Source organism: Cinclus cinclus, chromosome 1, assembly GCF_963662255.1.
Source record: "Cinclus cinclus chromosome 1, bCinCin1.1, whole genome shotgun sequence".
Lineage (NCBI taxonomy): Eukaryota > Metazoa > Chordata > Aves > Passeriformes > Cinclidae > Cinclus > Cinclus cinclus.
This window is the reverse complement of record NC_085046.1, coordinates 55,357,094-55,376,162: the sequence shown is the minus strand read 5'-3', so window position 1 is coordinate 55,376,162 and position 19,069 is coordinate 55,357,094. Positions and strand designations below refer to the sequence as shown.

The 19,069-nt window shown below is 36.9% G+C and overlaps 1 protein-coding gene across 5 annotated transcripts in view; it reads right to left on the bottom strand.

Moving 5' to 3' along the window:
- VPS41 (VPS41 subunit of HOPS complex) overlaps positions 1 to 19,069 on the bottom strand; it is a 113,346-nt gene that overhangs the window by 71,691 nt on the left and 22,586 nt on the right. For all 5 annotated transcript variants that reach the window (XR_009933420.1, XR_009933419.1, XM_062498173.1 and 2 more), the window contains exons 3-4: positions 14,709 to 14,816; positions 11,609 to 11,686 (exon numbers count right to left, since the gene is read on the bottom strand). Coding sequence is in view for 3 of the 5 variants with exons in the window: in XM_062498173.1 (XP_062354157.1) it covers positions 11,609 to 11,686; positions 14,709 to 14,726 (96 nt within the window). In the remaining 2 variants the exon portion in view is untranslated. The remainder of the gene's footprint in view (positions 1 to 11,608; positions 11,687 to 14,708; positions 14,817 to 19,069) is intronic.

Here is a 19,069-nt window from a genome sequence, read left to right as displayed (position 1 = left end):
TACCTGCGTTCGACGCTGCCGCCCCAGCCCGGCCCCAGCCCGGCCCGGGCTCCCGGCCGTGCCCCGTGCAGGGTCCCGGAGCTCCGCTCGGAGCGCCCACTCGCGGCGTGTCCGGCGCCGTCGTGGCGGGAGCGGCCCCCGAACCCTCCGAGCGCGGCGCGGGCTCGGTCAGAGCCAGCCGGGCACGGGCACGGGCACGGGCACGGGCACGGGCACGGGCACGGGCACGGGCACGGGCACGGGCACGGGCACGGGCACGGGCACGGGCGGGCAGCGAGCGCTCCGCCCCGGGCCGGGACACCGACCGCACTGCCCCGACTCGCAGGGGCAACGCTCTCCGCTGCTCCCCTCTCTGTCCCCTCTCTCCCCTCTACCCCGCTCCTTTCCCATTTTCCTTCCTTCTGTCATGTCTTTTCCAGCCCTCTTTCGTTTGGGCAACTCCTTTTTAAGTTTCCAATAAACAGTTCGCAGATACCACATTTGCCTCGTTTGGCTTAATTTACTTCCTGACCATCCATTTCTAAAAGAACTCCTCATGGTTTCCCTCAGGAGAATGCGACACTGTGCATACACAAACACACATATACACACACCAAAAGACGAAAAACACCTAAGGGTCTTTTCTGGTACATGAGTATCAATCTGGATCTGCATGATAACGTAGCTGTTCCATACTAAGGCAAATTGCATGTACACAGTTGCATTGTAATAAAAAACTCGTCTCCTAAAAGTTCCTGTCTTTCATTTATTCGTGTTTCATCTGCATGCCATTCACATATACAAGCATGTAAAGCTCCAATGTACAGCAATACGATCAATCTACCCATGGTTTTATATGTTAGCCTACTGGAGTATGGACTACCATTATTATGTCTGTATTACTCCTACCATGGTGGAGGTATCCAAGTGTAAAATACTGATTGGCAAACAGAAACCATCTTAGTTATTGTCATAACTAAGCTAAGATCCTCACAAAATACAAGCCTGCCTCTACGTAGGATGAGGCACTTGCTTTGAAAAGCACCCCAAATCCTCAGAACAGCTAAGCACAAGTGTATTACGTGTTGTGTCCCACCTGTTTCAACTTCAATACACTCATATCTAGCGTTATCTTGTACTGACGAACCATCTTTAAAAAGAAACTGAACCCACGCACTTTTCTTATCCCAAATGCTCCTGTGTCACACTGACTCACATGTTTTTCACATATTTGCAGAATTTTATTGATACAATACAGGCAAAAGCAACTCAAAACTCAAATTCTGATGCTGTACCATGATCTACCTATAAAAATATAGAAGTACACACATACCTATTTATTTACACATAGCTGAGAAACAAAGCACAATAACACAAAGGTCTAAATTGAAAAGGCAGCTGTCGGAAAAAAGATGTTCACCACTGCCTGCAACAAAGTAGCATACTCTATATTCACAACACCTAAAGTTTCATTTACTGAAAATTTACTAATATCCATATCAAAGAGGTTTAGTTCAACAATACTAACAGTGAAATTCTGGGAAAGTGAGAATTCTTGCTCCATTGCATTTCCTGTAACACTCTTGAATCTGTCATTCTCCAAATGGAAAATGAGAGATTATGCTGGTTAGAAGAAAAAGGAGCTGGAGGGGTGGGGAAAGCTCGGGAGAGTGACAAGTTCTGGGACACAGAACAGTAACAACATTCACTTTTATTCTGTCTGCAGGAAGGCAGACCTTACCTACAACAAAGATCACAAAAGCTTGTCTAAAACTAAGGGAATATGAGGACAAGAAGTCTCTCATATGTTGTCTAAGACAGTGAGGAAGAACAAAAAGCCTACAGTGATTTCAGTACTTTCCACATCAGTGAATCCCTTAACCTTGTTTGTCAATTGCAGAGACTAAGAAAAAAAAAACAAGGGAAAAACATTAACAAGGGATCTCCCTAAACCTCTAGTAGTTACTAGATAATCAGAATGCTTGTTTAGGAATGATGGAACTATTACCAAAACCAAATCTATAATGAAAGCCTAGACTACTTCCTAGCAGGATTTAACTGTTAGCTAATTCCTGATGGATCCAAAGAAAAATCTCTTTTCTGCTAAAACACTGCTGTGTAAGGAGATATCCTCCTGGGAACCCTGTGCCAAAGTAAGCAAACTACTCCCATTTCTTTCTCCCCTCAGGTCCCCTTTGCCATCCTCTGTATAACTGTAGGGCTCTTCAACAATGTTACATCCTAAGCCTTCCTCTATTTCTTTGTTGCTATCTGTGGATTAAAGCCATTTGAGAATATGAAGCAATATTCCCCATCGCACACCCATGGGGAATGCTGAAGTACAGGGGGAGGGCTGAGGAAAGTCTGCTGGTGATAGATATAACTTCCTTGGAAAACCCAACATCCCCTGGGGAGAAAGACTATTCCAGGCAACGTGGAGGTTCACATCACCAATTTCTGAAACTGCTTTATTTTTAGAATAGTTTGCCAAACACAATGAACTTGTGAGAATTCATCTTTAAATATAAACTTTCAAGAGAGGCTACTGAATTATTAAAAAGGGCATTGAAGAACAATCCCCTACACATACCAAAAACTCTGAGGATGTAACTTAAGGGACACTTTCACTGCTTGTTTCTAACAAAATACCACCACCACTGTTATTAATGTATTTAACAGAATTTTATAGAATTCGATCCTTGAAGTGAAAAGTATGAGATTTTACTAAATTTCCTCATAAGCCACATTTCAGAAACGTGACTAATGAAGAAGGCCAAGCAGGTCATAAAGTGAAAGTTCTTGTCAGAAGAGGTCTTCTTTTTAGAGATTATTTTACTGGTGTTTCCACCAAACAACTTTTGAAGAAACAAAGGGACAAAGGGGCTGTTGACTATTCTGCTCAGGGCTTCATGCACTGTTGTGCCAACATGATTTCCAGGAAGGTTTTCTGAACAGCCATGATGCTCATCCCACTCTATGACCTAACACAAGATAGAGGACATCATCCCATGAAACCTAGAAACCCTATTTCTCCAAACATAGCCATTATTTTCTTCATAGGTCTCTTTTTTTTCTATAAGCTCCTGCAATGAAAAACTGCAGTAAGTACTTTTTTCAATTATTTTAGCCTATCAACCACACTTCTACAGACAATGATCCAAAGCCAGTGGCTACTGAAATCAGTGAAAAGATCTCCACTGATGAAACCAAGAGAGATGCAGAAATAGTATAAGGGAATGAATTCCCTTTCCTTGCTGAAAACAATGTAAGTAGTCATATTGCTGGCATAGTTAAGTATTACACTGGGTGATCAATGTTCAAGTTCAGCCAACACCTACACCTACAGTATCATTTTCCATGCAAACTTTCAGTTATCAACACTTACACAGATAGGTATAAGTCAGAGCTATATGCAATAATAAACACATCTGTTGATTACTGAGAGCAGTGTATTCTCTTTGGACACCAAATCTGGAACTTTCTTTATTTGCAATTATAAACATCTGGCAAAGTTTCACAAGTCCACCAGAGATACTCAGTCGATGTTGGGTGTCTGATTCTTGTCAGGATCCTAAAAACATATGCAAACCAAAAAGATGGAGAGAGATAGAGCGTACTCACACAAGTAGAAACTGTGTATTATGAAATGCACTCTAACTTACTGTAAGCAGTATATTGTATGCCATATCCTCATTGTGACAGTACGATAGGGAAAGCTAAATATGAAGATGAATTGATCCTCTGCAAGTTCCTCAATGCATTTACATACAAAGAGGCTCTATTTCAATACCAGTGAAGTGTACATTTGATTGCATATCATAAACCTTATTTAAAGTAGATCAAAAAAGCAAACAGATTCATTCACTCCATCTTTACACTGCTCACATTTCAAAGCTCCTATCTGTAAAACTGCCAAGACCTTCAATAACTAGACTTCAATTAGCAGCCGGTTTAGGACTACAGTGGTGAACCTTCCAACACCAAAATACCAATTTCTGACATTTCTTATACTTTTATTTCTCTGTGTCAGAGGACACTGAGTGAAATTAATGTTCTTCAGCAGCACTACACTGGAGATGGCCAGGTTGACAGTAGATATGTTTGTTAGCAGCCACTCTGAGGGTATTAACACCAGACGTTGGTCAAATCTGGACTGTACATGCTAAGTATTCCGTCGTGAGTGCAATGAAGTGCTATACACACAGACATGTCTTTTAAAACAAATTAGTCTCATCCTTCAGAAAGGAATCTCTATTAGAATTTTTAAATTTATTATCAATAACATCTTCCCCATAGGAGAAACTGCTTGGTTTTGCCTTCATGTTTTGCTCATCATATTATGCCCCTGTTATGTCATTATCTATTTTTAATAGCACTGTATTTTTATTGTTAATGGAAAAAAAGGGATGTAGCTCTGTCATTAATGTCAACTTGTATAAGAAAACATTGTGCTCCAGAACTCAGTCTTTCTAACTAGGAAAACATTTTCTAATGTAAATAATATTTTATTAATGCTTGAACTCTTAATATTTCTGACAGGCAAACTACTATTATTCCATATATGCACATAAGTGCCTGCGTTCCCTATGGACAAAAATGCTATCCAGGTATAATACCCCATTTGAAAGGAAAACAGCCCTAGGAATCAGCAATACACTAGCGTCTTACAATCAAACCTCTCTAAATCCTCCCTATGCTTTTAAGTGTTATTAGGTTTTAGAAAACTCACATCTGAGTTACCAGTCTTCTATGAAAATCCTTAACCAGTGCTACCTGAAACTAGCTGTTTCATTGGTGCTAATAAAACTCCAGAGCAATTTAGCACAGTGGTCCACTTTCTGAATAGTCATGATATGTCATACACATTCAAATAGCAAATGTTACTAGACCAGGATGGTAAAAGACTTAGAAGGAAAAAAAAAGAGTTTTGATGATTTTGATGTATCTTAATAAGGTCACAAATAATTTTGTCCAAAACTGTTTGAAAGTGACACATGTAAATTCACTTAGCAGTATCACAGTAAGGTCCTCTATCTGATCCCCCATAGAAACAAGAGGCAACAAGGTCTGGTGAAAAAAAGCAAATAAACTGGAAACTTTCAGTGATCAACAATGCTGTATTAAATAGTACAGTAGTAATGTCCTTAATGGCCTTCATGTTTAGCATTCTCCCCTTTTGAAATATCTTCCCCCTAGAATACTCAATGCTTCAATTTTTTTTTTAAACATGCAGAATATGATAGCACCCTACCAAGTCAAGAGGAAGTGAACTATTTCCTATGTCCAGATGCTTGTGATAGAACAGGATGTAATCACAGTCCTTTACCTCATCAAAAGGTGACATAACAAATTTCTACTGAAATGAGTGATATTAAGGAGGGCTGCTTAAGGTACCTTAAATGTAATACATTTAGAGCTGGTCATGAAATGCAACTGACAAACAACAGGATACCCACTCTGAAGAAAAGTGATTGATACTGGAGAACAAAAAAGGAGACTTCTTCCAATGCTTCTATGTTAAAAAAAAAAGAGGAAAACAATATGCATTTGAAAGGTAATGAAGTTGTAGAAGGACCATTTGGTTTAAAGATGTGGCTGTAATCCTTAATCCTTCTCTAAAAAGGTACATGGGCAACATAGTGGCTAGTCAAGAGTTCAAAAGAGAAGGCAGAAACAACTTCTATTCCAGAATCAACTGATAAAGTACCTAGACTTTACACTTCAATTAAAATTAATTAGCTCTACAGCATACATGTTAATGTTTGCTGGAGTACAAGCACACATCTGACTTGTATGAGCTAACAGCATTCAAAGAATAAATGACTGCACCATACAAAACTTTCTGTAGCTGAATTCATACCTCCAGCTAAACTTTTTACATTATTCTGCACTAAGCTACAGTTATTGGAACTACAAGCTTGAAAGAATAATTGAAATGGTCACACTTGCCTCATTTTTGAGCTATAAAAATTAATCAAAAGTGATTCTAAAATTGTTTAGAATTCCTACATTTCATCCATACTCCAAGCAACATTTCTATTAATAACAAATGCATTCCATACCCCTTTGATTTTTTTGGTTGACTAAAAATTTAAGCAATACTCCTTTCAAAGGAAAGTCAGATACAATGGTACAAAGATGATGTTAAAAACATGCACAAGAGGTTGTTTTCTTCTTGTTTCAGTTCTGTCAGACAAGAAGCTTTTCTAGATCTATGGAATAATGGTCACAACACCACAGTTTCTGCCAGTCTAGGCAAGATACCACAGGTACACCATGATTCCTGCCAAAGATAGTTCTGAATCTTCAATAGCTCCATAGTTCCCACTGGAAACAGCACCAGAATAAACATACAAAACATACTTTCCAAGCCTTTATACCAAAAAGCCAGACTCAAAAGCCATCTGAGCTATTCCCAAAACTACTGTAAAAACCTTTAGATTTCCAAATCCACTGTAGTTAAAATGAAAAGATAGATATAAGCAGAAGTGATATTAAACTGGGTGTCGATTCTCAAGACTTAAGACAAAAATCCCAAAAGATGACATTTTTATCCATTTTTTTTTCCATTTGAAAGAGCTAGGGGTTGGCATAAAGCGCTTAAGACATAAAAACGCAACACCCACTTGGGTGGGAGGCCCAAGGTTGGAGAAGGAAACCTGTCCCTTGCAGAGACACTTGCTTCTATCAAAACCTTAATTTTTATTTTGGTTTCTGGAACTATCACTTAAAATAGCCCACTTGGTAAACAAAACAGGATTTCAGCTTCAAATTTAACATGCACAGTGACACCATGCAAATACTAACACAGAGGTACCCAGATGTTTAAATTCTGTTGCTTCACTTCACTTCCTGACTAAGTTTTCCTACATAGTCCGACACTAACAACTAGAACAATGTAGTTAAAGGTAATAAACAGGGAATTTTAAGTAGCCTGCCAAAGTAAATGACATTTATATCATCTTAGTTTCAAACTCTCATGTAAAGTTCCATCCAAAGCAACTTCATTATATAATGAAAAGCTAAGTTACCTTCTCCATCTAAAGATGCTGCATAATCTCCCTGAGCAGTTAGGAGGTTTTGCATCATTGCTAGCAGCAGCACTTAGTGCTTAATAACAGCTGTTTCTTTGTTAGAAATACTTTTTTTCTTGTTAACAATTAAACTCTTGCCACAGGTATCAAGTGAACTGAAACCTCTTATGTTTTCTTTGCAACCTGCTGAGTTATCAGCAAAACCAACAGGCCACAAACTGACCTTCAAGCAAGATCTTGCTCCAGAGGTTGGTGAGTGCTGTAACTTCAATACACCCAAAGGTAATAATACCACCACAGAAGGAACTCTCTTTCAAGTTTTCAAATGGGGACAGTTTTTCTTGCCCTTTGAAAGCTTTTTGATTTGTTACGTAACTAAACATGTTTGTACAGCTTTCTTCGTATCTACAAATCCTTAATCCACAGGATGTCAGTTCAGGCAATAATTATATTAATAAATTGTAGACAGTCTAAGAAGGAAAGAAAGATGGAGAGACATTTGGAATTAACGTGCTGTGAATCAGTCCAGCATCATCCTTTGTCAGTGGAATTAGCAGGCTTTTCTTCCCTCTTCTTGTTGCCTTTTAGTAATAATTTTCAGTGCATTTGACACATTTCATCTCACTCAATGCACTGAACCCTAATACAAGAGAACACCAGTTTGTCAAACATACAATATTGAGGATGCATACCAGTTAATCTTAGGCAGCTGACATTGTCAAAAACAATCCACCCTGGCAAGAGCTACAGAAATGCTAGGCAAAGAGGAGAGAGAGATAACAAAAGCACAAGCAAGACTGCTGAGATACAAAGCAACACAAAAGGCCAAAACCTGCCAATTCCTGCCTCAATTACCCCCAAACCACAAATATCTCACAACAGTTTCAAAGCACACACATCCACTGCTGTTGATAAGAGGAGCTGCAAGCCTGAAAAGACTAGTAGCCCACTTGGCATGGGATTCAGCATCAGATACCTGAAGAGCTGGATGAGAGCAAGACTTAATTCTGAAAATAATTTTTAGTTTTTTACATGAGCTTCACAGAAGCCTCTCTGAATATTTATGGGTCAAAGTAGAGTAGATACTACACTATTTGTAATCCAGGATAACCACATTGATTTCCTATGGACGCTAAGAAGTGTAGACATAAAAACTTTTTAAACAATAAAAAAAAAAGTGTGCTACAATAGAAGAACTTCTAGGGGTGCCAAGCTGTATATTTTAGTGTTTCTTACAGCTGTTTTTAGCTCAAATTAAAATCATAAATGCATTCAGTCTTCAAAAGGAGTGCTGTCATTCAAAACTTGGCCATTCTGGAGATAATACATAATACATATAATAATAATATTCTTGGCCATTCTCTCCATTCTGGAGATAATACAACACACTGGTGAATTTTCTCACTCATTTTGAGGCAAACCCTCTGATGTCAGTATTTTTTAATTTTTTTTTACAATTTGGCTCAAATGCAAAGGCAAATCATTATGGAAAATAAAGGATTTATTATAAAAGCAAAATTCTTATTTCTTTAATTTCCAAGACCATTTATATTTTTGAACATGGCTTCCTGAAATTAGGAAAGAAATCAAGACAAATCTGTGAGAGCAGTAATGGTATTTTCTAAGTATATTTAATGTGAATTTGTCATTAAAATGAGTTTTTAAAAATGGTTAAAAAAACCCCTCTTGCTTCATTCTGGTTTATTTGACATACTAATAGTGTTTCAGATCTAGTTGCTTTTAAATTTTCCCATTTTTGGTTTTTTCCCTTGCTAATTACACATTTAACAGATGTACAGAAAAGTAATTATTTTTTTCATTTCCTAATTTTTCTTTTAAAAAAAAGTAAAATCAAAACAGCCCCCTGAAAAATAGACTCAAAGTACAGTTCCTTGAATTATGTAACTGATTTCTTTTGCACAAAGGGCACATTGTTATCCTTACTATTAATTTCTGCCATGTCACAAGACATAAAATATCTGATTATAAGATCCTTTCAAAAAGAAAAATACATAAAAGACACTTCCTAGGTACTCTGTTTACTGCAAACAATTAAAATACTGCAATGGTAATACTGCTATTTCACCCAGAAGAAATTCTATACAATATTAATTTCCAACAATCAGTAACAACAGACACTTCCCCTATTAACAACTTCATGATAGAACCGTAGATGCTATTCCACCAATGAAAAAGGTTCTGAGAAGGAATTTGTTCTTTTTGGATCAGAGAAAAAGAACCAGAAAAAAACCCACTAAAACAGTCCTTGCCAGCACATTTACAATAAATGCTTTGTCCCTGTGTGGTTGCAGGAAGTAATTCCCTTTCTTTTCAAGTAAGGGTTAGGTTTTATTTGGAGCTTACAACATGACAATACTTTAATGCAAATTTCACAGGAGAGACAATAAAGAGGCATTAGTAGGAGAGAACTGAAGGAAGACCCCAGTGAATGTTTTAATAGTGATGCCTCTAGTCTGAAATCCAACATCTTGAGTTCAGGTTAGAATGAAAATATTTTGATGTACAGCAGACAGTTCAGAATAAACTGTCTGTGGGTTCAGCAGCTGACATTATTAATTCAGAAAACTTCTCAGCTTAAGCAACCATGTACATCATAGGGTTGCTTTCTTCTCATATAGCTAGCCTGTTCTACTCTACAACAGTCAGTAGCTCCTCAAAAAAAAAATTCTTTTAAAGACAAGTGGTGCTAGAGAAAAATCATTCTTCTTCAAACTAGAAAAAAAGAGGAAAACAAAAGAAAAAAAGAAGCACCATTTCCACCTAATTCTTGATATATCTATTGCACTGGAGACATGTACATTACAAAAATATGTATAAACATTAAGAATAGAATCCAAGAAACATTTATTTTTCCTATTCTCTAGCTCAAAAAGCAGTTTGTAGTCTAACAACAGTTTTAAAAGAAATCACTGCCATCTTTATAAGGAGATGCAGCACGAAAATCATCCTGAAGCAGGCTAACTTTGGAAAAGTAACATCTTTGAGCAGAAAATAACCATATGGCCCAACAATAACATCATAAGAAACCACCCTCTCAGCAGGCACTGGTAGGACTTTTTAGTAACGAAAAGAAAGAAAGTAACAGCAGATTTGGGACGGTGGGTTAGATAGAATGCAGGGATTTTGTATCACAGACTTGAGCAGGTAACAGGTCCCCTTGCTCCTTGCTCTACACCTAGGCAGTCCCCTAAGGCTTTACAGAAGGAAGATTTCATTGCTTGGAACCAGTGTGAGGCATTGGTGGTGGACAGAAGAAGACTGCTCTACAACTAAATTTTTCCAAGCACCTTATGCTGAATGGAACAAATACAAGTTTAGGACAGTTAATGCCAGACTCAATACAAATTTCCAATTCATTTGAGTGAGTCTCTATCTTCTACTGCAACAATGGAAGAGAATAATTCAGGTACATTTAATCTGACCTGCCTCAAATAGAGAGTTCCTCCAACTTCCCAGAGAAACTCTGTCAAGAAGCATCCATATAAAGTAATCAGAACTGCAAGGGAGACACCAAAAGCTCTTCCTCTTTTGAAATGCAGTCAGCATTCTCAGCTGCAGGGCTGATGAACATACAAAATTACAAGAAATAGAAGCACATAATTAGCTTGACTTTATTCAATCCCCAGTAAAGTCACTGTCAATCTGACTTAAATTAAATCTACAAATTACTTCAAAAGATGTGCCTTAAGTTTATACTCCCCTACTGCCTTGCACAATCCATAATTAGATTCTTCAAAAATATACACAAATGCTTGACCCGTTCCATGCAGCTGTGTCAACTTTAGAATGCATTATTCTTTTTGCAAACATGTCCACATCTTGTGATGGTTTCTATGGCTAGTGCTTACACTGCTATGAAAAACCAGTGCTTGGCTACTGGAATTTTTGACAACCTGAAGAGAAAAAAAAGAAAAATCGCTAGTTCTCTTCCTTTCATCCCTCAAGAAAGACAGGGAATTTGAAACTAATGAACTAATATCCACAATAAAAAGGAACATTTCATAATCTAGAACAGAGCTCTAAATTTAGCATTTTATTCCTCTGATACCACAAACCACAATAAGGAAAAAAGGGTTCTTCTTTTACTGCAATCAGTACAATCCCTTAATAATTCAAACTTCAAAACATTTATGTAAAATATTAGCATTATATATTTGTAATGGATAAATAAACAGGTAAACAGAGCCACCAGGGTAATCAATCAGTTTTCAATTACTTGTGGCAACCAGATAAGATGTTAGCACACAAACTAATAACTGACAATTGTCAGCTAATGAACAGGTTCATGCCTTATGGGCATAAGAGCTTCTGGGCTCCATTTTTAACAGCCACTTGTAATCATAAATATGTATTTCCTCTTCTGTCTCAGGAAGAAGTTTGTTATATATAAACTGAGATGTGCTCACCACACAACCATCCAGCATAAACTCTTTTTGCAAGGACCATACACTGCTTTTTATGTTTTGGAATGCGTTGGTGCAATTGCAGGTGTGACAAGAGTGTTAACTGACTTACTGGTACATCACAGCAGTTTTCCATCCCTGTAAATGGGTTCTGAATAATGTCATACTTACAACATCGAACTTCTGTGTGATGTTCCCCTGGACATCCAGTAAATAAACTTTGCCATAATGTGTTCCCAGTGCCAAAAACTGTGAAAGAAAGAGACTGATTACATAAACACAAAGACGCCATAAGAAATACTACAACAATGCTAAGTGAACAGGATTAGCAACACTGGGGAAGAGAAAAAAAGCCCACCACTTTCTATAGAGAAAGGTCATTTTAACTGTACCCAAAGACTAAAACAGGGCTTCAAGCCCATATTACTGTGATAGTGCAAGTTAGCTGTCAGAATGAGTCATGAGGACCCTCATCCACTGACAACTAATGGTGTGTCTGCAGTCTGTACACACCAGCTGATGGACTGTGGCAGCAAATTAAAAATGCAGTGTGAGAGCAAGAACCAACAGAGATCTGAAATAGTTCCTAGATCCTTTCTCCAGCTTTGTTTCCATCCAAATGTTTCCTTTGAACTTTGTTTTTAATTTTCCTTTATTATTAAAATAAAAACAAAGTGTTCAAACAGCAAGAGGTCAACTGTAAGCCACTGGTAAAATACAGTTGAATTATGGAAGGTCTCTGACAGTGCATTTAAGCACAAAGATAACTCCTGGATTTGCTTTCCTTCACATAGTAACATTCCTAAATAGAATACTCCCAAGACAAATACATTTCCTTAGAAACCTCAGGAATTTAATTCTAAAAAATAGTAGCAAAATAAAGAAATCTCCACATAAATCTATACTATCACAAATTTATTTTGATACAAACAAGAAGAGAATTGATTCCGAGAGTCTGCTGTTAATTGAACCATGTGAACTACACCTAAACAGAAAAGATAGAATTTCAGTACTACTTGATTTACGACAGAGGTTTCTTTTATTTGCCCCCTCCCCCACCCTCCTACTTCCAGCATTACTGAAATAGTCTAGGCTACTCAATTCTCTGTATTTCACTGCATGTGAGCATGCTTCATTGCAACCTATAATGAAATGCTCAAATTTACAGGCACTGCTAAGCGTGTCAGTCAGGCAGCACAATCTTTAAAAAATAACCTTACAGAAAGTCAAGGTTTAAAAGGATTTATCAAAATGGAATTGCTTAAAATGAAATTTCAGTTCAGGCACTTAAAATATGAAGCTACATTAAAAGGAGTCAAGAAAGGGAAAGAAGGGGTTCATTAGAAATTCATTCCCTGCAATGCCTTTCACTCCTGCAAGGTTGCCTTTTTTCAGGAAGAAAAAAGTCCCCCGGGTAAAAAAATCAATACTGGTTAATAAAACATCAGGTGTGCAGACATAACTAGGTATGACTATTCCACTGCACAGGCCTGCTTGAATGCACCAGGTGCCATGACGATTAGTCATCCAGTGCAGACAGCAAGCCCGGTGAAAATATGATGCTTTAGCAGCAAAAATGAAAAAAATATAAATTCTGAGAGGGTGGAAATTAGTCTGAATGCAGAAGCCAGGTCTCAAGATTCCCAGCAAAGGTAAACTGTTTAGTCAGAGTAATTTTACATATTACTCCATAATTTTTCTAATAACAGCATTTAGCAGGGTTTTTTCCTGTTTGTTCAGGGAAAATTTCCCAAAAAACTCAACCAGAATGAAACAGAAATACCTTTGCAAAACCTACAACCCAGCTTCATTTTTAAGCTCTCTGTTGCAAGAGACCTATTCCTAAAAGACTGCAGTACCTGGCTTCTAACAATATTGATTCTTCTCATAAATAGTGTATCTAGTTTGCTGGAAAACTGAAAGTGCTGGGATACTTCAACAGTTTCCCTGTATTGTCATGCTTTGTGACACTAGAGTAAAAGCTGTATCTGTGCACATCCTTATAGAAAAATCCTGTTAAACTCTTGGCTTTCAAAATTTACCTGAGACGCAGGAATAAAAGGTAACAGAAACAGGCCACAGACAAAGAGGAAATGCTTGCCAATTTTCCAAATATCTGTGCAATTCTAAGTTGTCAAAAACATTTTAAAAAGACTTATTGTTTTCATTCACACAGTTAAAATAAAAGCTTCATCTTAAGAGCCTCTTGAGCCATAGCAACAGTCCTCTGAGGAAAAGAAACACAGCACAAGTCAATCTAAAAATACAGCCGAATAACAAAGATAGATCCCTTAACAATAACTGCTAAGGAGATATTACTGTCTATGAAACATTATACATTCAAAAAATAGCTACTATGTTTTACATACTAAGAGTTGGCAAATCTTTAATGCACACTTTCTGATGCACTTCAGCATGCCTCAATATTCTAAAATGTTTTTCAATATTTACAAAAGAGAAGAAAACTCATAAAATACAAAAGCAATTGTTTAAGTCACTAAAGAAGCATATGAAGTTTATTCCTTTTAAGAACAAAATATTAATTCCTCTTAAAATTTCTTTACTTTTCATTGTCTATTACTTTATCCCTATCATTCCTTGGTACATCAAAATCTCTAGCATATGGAGTTTCTCTCTTTGTTTTTAACATACTGAATCAGAGAAGGGGGACAGGGTAGTGTTAGTATGACACCCCCCAAAAGAAAAACTAAGCAAACAAAAAATACAGTAATTACTTTCTCCTACACTGTATTAACATGTCTTCCACAGCCAAATATATGCTAAGCTCCTGGCAGGATCAAGTTGGTCTTTACTGACACAGGCTATACAAATAAGCACATTTTCTGAAGAAAGAAAAGTTAGGACTGTGATTGCAGTTCAGAATACTGTTCATAATTAAAACTGAGTGAGCATTTTTCTAGTAGCTTATGTAAATATCTCATCTAAATCACTGCATCTTGCATTCTCACCTCATTTCCTCATTGAGAAAACGTGTTTCCCACTGAAAAAATGCTTGATACAAACAAGAAGGGAATTGATTCTGAGATATCTGTTGTTAATTGAACCATGTGAACTACCTGTTTTATCACTGAGAAAATGTGGATTGTTCAATACAGGTTAATGGTGAATTTTGTTTACGTTACTGTTGCCTTGCAGTGCAATTCTAGATTTGGCATCACTTCTGCACAGAAATATACTGATGCATTACAAGCACAGATAAATATATAAAACCAACCAGAAGTGCTATCTCAGCCACAAAATCACATAATACCTTTTCATGCACTGTCATGCAGCTGGCTGCATCCTTCTGGAGAATTTCAGTCACTCCATTAGAAAGCCGTTCATACTTGAGCTTAGGTTCTTCTTCACTCTCATCTTCCTAAATTTTTAGGAGTGTAAGAAAAAGGGAGCAAGAGAGAAAAAAAAAAAAAAACAAAAATACTTAGAAGTTCATTATAGAAAAACAAATTTAATGATATCCCAAAACTATCACACAGCAACAGGTGAAGATGGATCACTGCTATCTCTTCACAACAGCCATTACAATCAAAAGCCAAACTTTCACAGTTTAATCATCCGAAGGGGCTTGGGCTTTGCTCTTTTGTTACTGGTTTTTCTTTTTACTCCAAAGTTCTGTGTGCAAAGACTGTATAGCAGCATGTCAATTCAGCTGTAAGAGGCACTTACTTGATATCTAAAAAGCAGGAAAAAATGTGCATGTGTACTTTGTTACATAAAGTTAGTCATTTGCAATTCAGAAGTAAAATACAAAAAGGATGGATATGATAACGAATGATGATAAAATAAAGGGTGCCACTGTAGCCACAATGAACTGAAAGCTGAAGCATGCACATTACAAGAAACTTCACGACCTTTACAAGATGCTGCACCTCTGTAGGAAGGATAGAGGCAAAATGCTGTGAACAAAAATAAGAAGAATCCACTAGGAATAAGTTAATTGTATAAAATCCACCAATGGGCTTATGGTAAAAAAAAAAATCTACAAATATGCTTTCTGGGACAAGGATTTGGACACAGTATATTTCTATGAATCATCTTTATCTGCTGCAGGTTAGGATCATATTCTGGTAAATACTGAAGCTTTCCTCTCTTTCTTTTCAAGCATGTTAGGTATTATCACCCAAACACTACTTAAATGCAAGGAAAGATCATGGGGCAAATATTGAAGAGAAAGGAAACCAAGCTAAAAAAAACAAAAAAAAAACAAACCAAAACAAAAAACCCCCAAAACAAAAACAAGCAACAAATTTAATGCTCAAAGAAGACCCTACATGTTTATCTCTTAGGAAAAGAAAATCACAGTTGCAAAATAGCTCTTTGGTCTTAGGCATCTATGTGTAACAGACTGTCTACAGAAGTACAATGCCAGAGAGATTCCACAGGCTTCAGTAAGTCTCAGTTAATCTTATACATGCACAGACATACACAAACCCTTATATATCCCTTGGTCCTCACTGGGAAACAGTATACCTGCAAAAATATTCTCCTAAACCTGCTATTGACTGCAATGAATATATCAACACTGAATATGGTTCCCACATAAAACATCTTTCATTCTTAAGCAACCAGAACATACAAGTGCTGTCTCTAGTTGAACGAATGCCTTGACTTCACACCAACCACTGCCTTCCAACTCCTAAAAATGCAGTGTCAGCCCACAGAAGAACTGTATTTGTACAACACTTCCTTGTAGTCAATGATGCAAAAAAATAAATTTGGAAGGGAGACACGTTAACAGGTTAATAGAACGTCTTTTGTTTAAATTGCCTTTGCAGTAATAAAGTCAGTCTTTCCCAAGTTAAACAGTACAGCCATTTACAATGCATGCTACCATCATATATATACACCATACATATGGTAACATGTACATAACCCCACACAAAACACAAAAGAGCCATATATACCTATGGAAACACTCAATATTTAGCCCCATGCTTATAGAAATATGCTGCAAAGAGAGTCTGTTTTAAAATGTTATGTGAGAGTTTTATGACAGAATACAAATGAGATTAATACAGGGATGTCAGCAGCGCATGACGTAGGAGTATGAAGTGAGGTGTCAAAATGTCCACCAAGAAACAATTTTATTCAGTAAATCTAGCACTGAACAAAGTTGTTACTAGACAGAATGACAATGTCAAATTACAGGTCTGTATATAAATCAGTCAAATTCCTCATGCCTACAGATCGTTAATAAATGGCTACAAGGTAGAGGGAGGAGGTAAAGTCAAAGTATAAAGCATACATGTGATAGAAGGAGGGAGTAAGGAAGAATGTGTCCATTTTATAACAATTAATACATTACTGCATTGTATACATTGCTTACAAAGATTACACTTTAAATGCATGGGTGATCATTGAATAAATTCATAAAAGTAAAAACTGAACTCCAGTCATCTAGTTTTTATAAGATCCCACATGTTGCTGGGGCCTGGACATCCAATGTGCAACCAACATGAAAAGTTAATTCTAGTCTCTTGAGTAGTTTGCATAAAATCATTCATCCATGGACCATTAGATAAAGTTACTGCAAATAAGTTTTGCCTGTCTTATTTATGAGTGAAAACTTAGTAATTTTTTCTGCACATGCATATACAAAAAATATATACTTTCAAAAGTCAGTGCACCGAAGCATTCTGCAGGCTTCAAAGTAAGTAAATAAAATGAAAACTCCCAAATATTAGGCATGATGATGTACCTATTTCACGCTTTCCTGACAGGTATCTTCTATGTTAAATAAAAGTCAAGCTAAAAGGTGAATTGAAATAAAGTTGGGGCACTTTACTGTAAATAAAATGAAATAAAAAGGTGATTTGCAAAAATTCAAGATTTCTCTGATGCTTTAGACTCTGATATATTAAATGCATTTGATGATATCTTATTTAGAGTATCAGGGTTTAACAATTGTAAAGGTATTTTACTAGCAGGAAAAGCTTTTATACAGTTTGAACTTCTAAAGTAAACACAAACCAGTGTTAATAAAAGCAAATCAATAATTTTTGTTAAATTTTAATAATCTTGAAAACCCACAAATTAAACCATGAGCAGGCTGAGTTGAGATGTCAGTTAGCTGTGTTTCTATGACAACCTAGAGGAATAGTACAAGTCCTGACTTGCAGCAAAGCTAAGATATAAACAGAGTGACATTTACCCCATAGAAGAGAACTCACAGCTTTCCTTTTTTAAGGGAAAAAATAATAAAAACATCAATTGCTGAGCTTATATGGATTTTTACTAAGTGTATGACAGTTTTAATTAAACCCTCCTAGAGGATTCTAAAAATTTGAAAATAATTTTGTAACACTGCTTTTTGTACCACCACTTAATACTACTCCAATATTTAATGCCTAAAATTATCTGAAACAATACTGAATTTTGAGATTCTTTACAAATGTTTTAAGAGAAAAAGAGATATTTACTTCACAAAATGTGTAAAGCACACAACACATGGCAGCCTTAAATTAAGGGAAGGAGACCCACAGAGCTGTCAAGAGGAAGGTATCTTTGTGATGTTGTAAAATAAATAATGACCTTTTTCAACAACAGGAATGCTAACTTGAAACTCATACTCCATTTGATTTTTCTACTTGCCTTTTAAAGCTAAAGCTAGCAGTCATATCACTAAAATATGCTGTAAAGAACAGATATCCATTGAAAGCACATTTCCAACTGAATAAAATACACTAATTAGCCCTTAAGACTAATATAAACCCCTTCATACTGAGAAGTCTTCCAGTTGTCATTGCTGAACACTCTTGAACTGAAAACAAATTCCTTCTCATTCACCCAGCACATACTCAATACCAACTCTTCTGGAATGGATTTACAAAATTAACAAGAGCCACAAACGTGCAACAAGCTCTCAACAGGTCAGTGCCACTGCAAAGGGATGCTCACCAGCCCTTCTGAACCCAGGTTCACAACCTTCTTCAGATATTCTGCCCCATCTTTCCTAGTTTTGCCTACAGGAACTACTGTGCTGGAATCATGAGTACAAAAAAAGAAAAAAAATCTGAAATCAGTCCTCGTGAAGAAAATTTCCAGAAGGAACCTGTGGGCAGTTCCCAGAGTTATTCCATTAGCCCACATTTGCTCCTGCAGCAGAGGATCTGCCCACAGGACAGTCTGTCACATGAACTACATGCTCTATTGATTACAGATACTCTAATTATGTTACAGGCGCTGACAGCAAAGTGTCATCCTTCCCAAACAATTTGCCCTCAAAGTTTTTCAAAGCCTTTATGGAAATAAACGTTGCATACATTATAAGGCAAGTGTCCTTCCCTTTTGCTGCACATCTTCTGTCCAGCCCCAGCTAGAATTCCAGTTACTCTAAGTGTCCATTCCAGCCTTGTTCATGCCTACAAGTTTTGATCCTGCAAAGCATTGGCTAAGGTCCATCAGTGAAGCAATTTCAAAAAAAGACACACTCACACCCTACTCCAACAAGGCCCTAGTGTCATAGGCCTTCTAACAAGGCTGTGTCTAGGGGAAAAAAAAAAAAAGGACAAAATAAACAAAAACCCTACAGTTATTTTTTTTTACATGCTTTCTTTCACGTTTACATTGATTTCAGAGATTATAAGAAAAATGGTGAATTAGCACATTTCC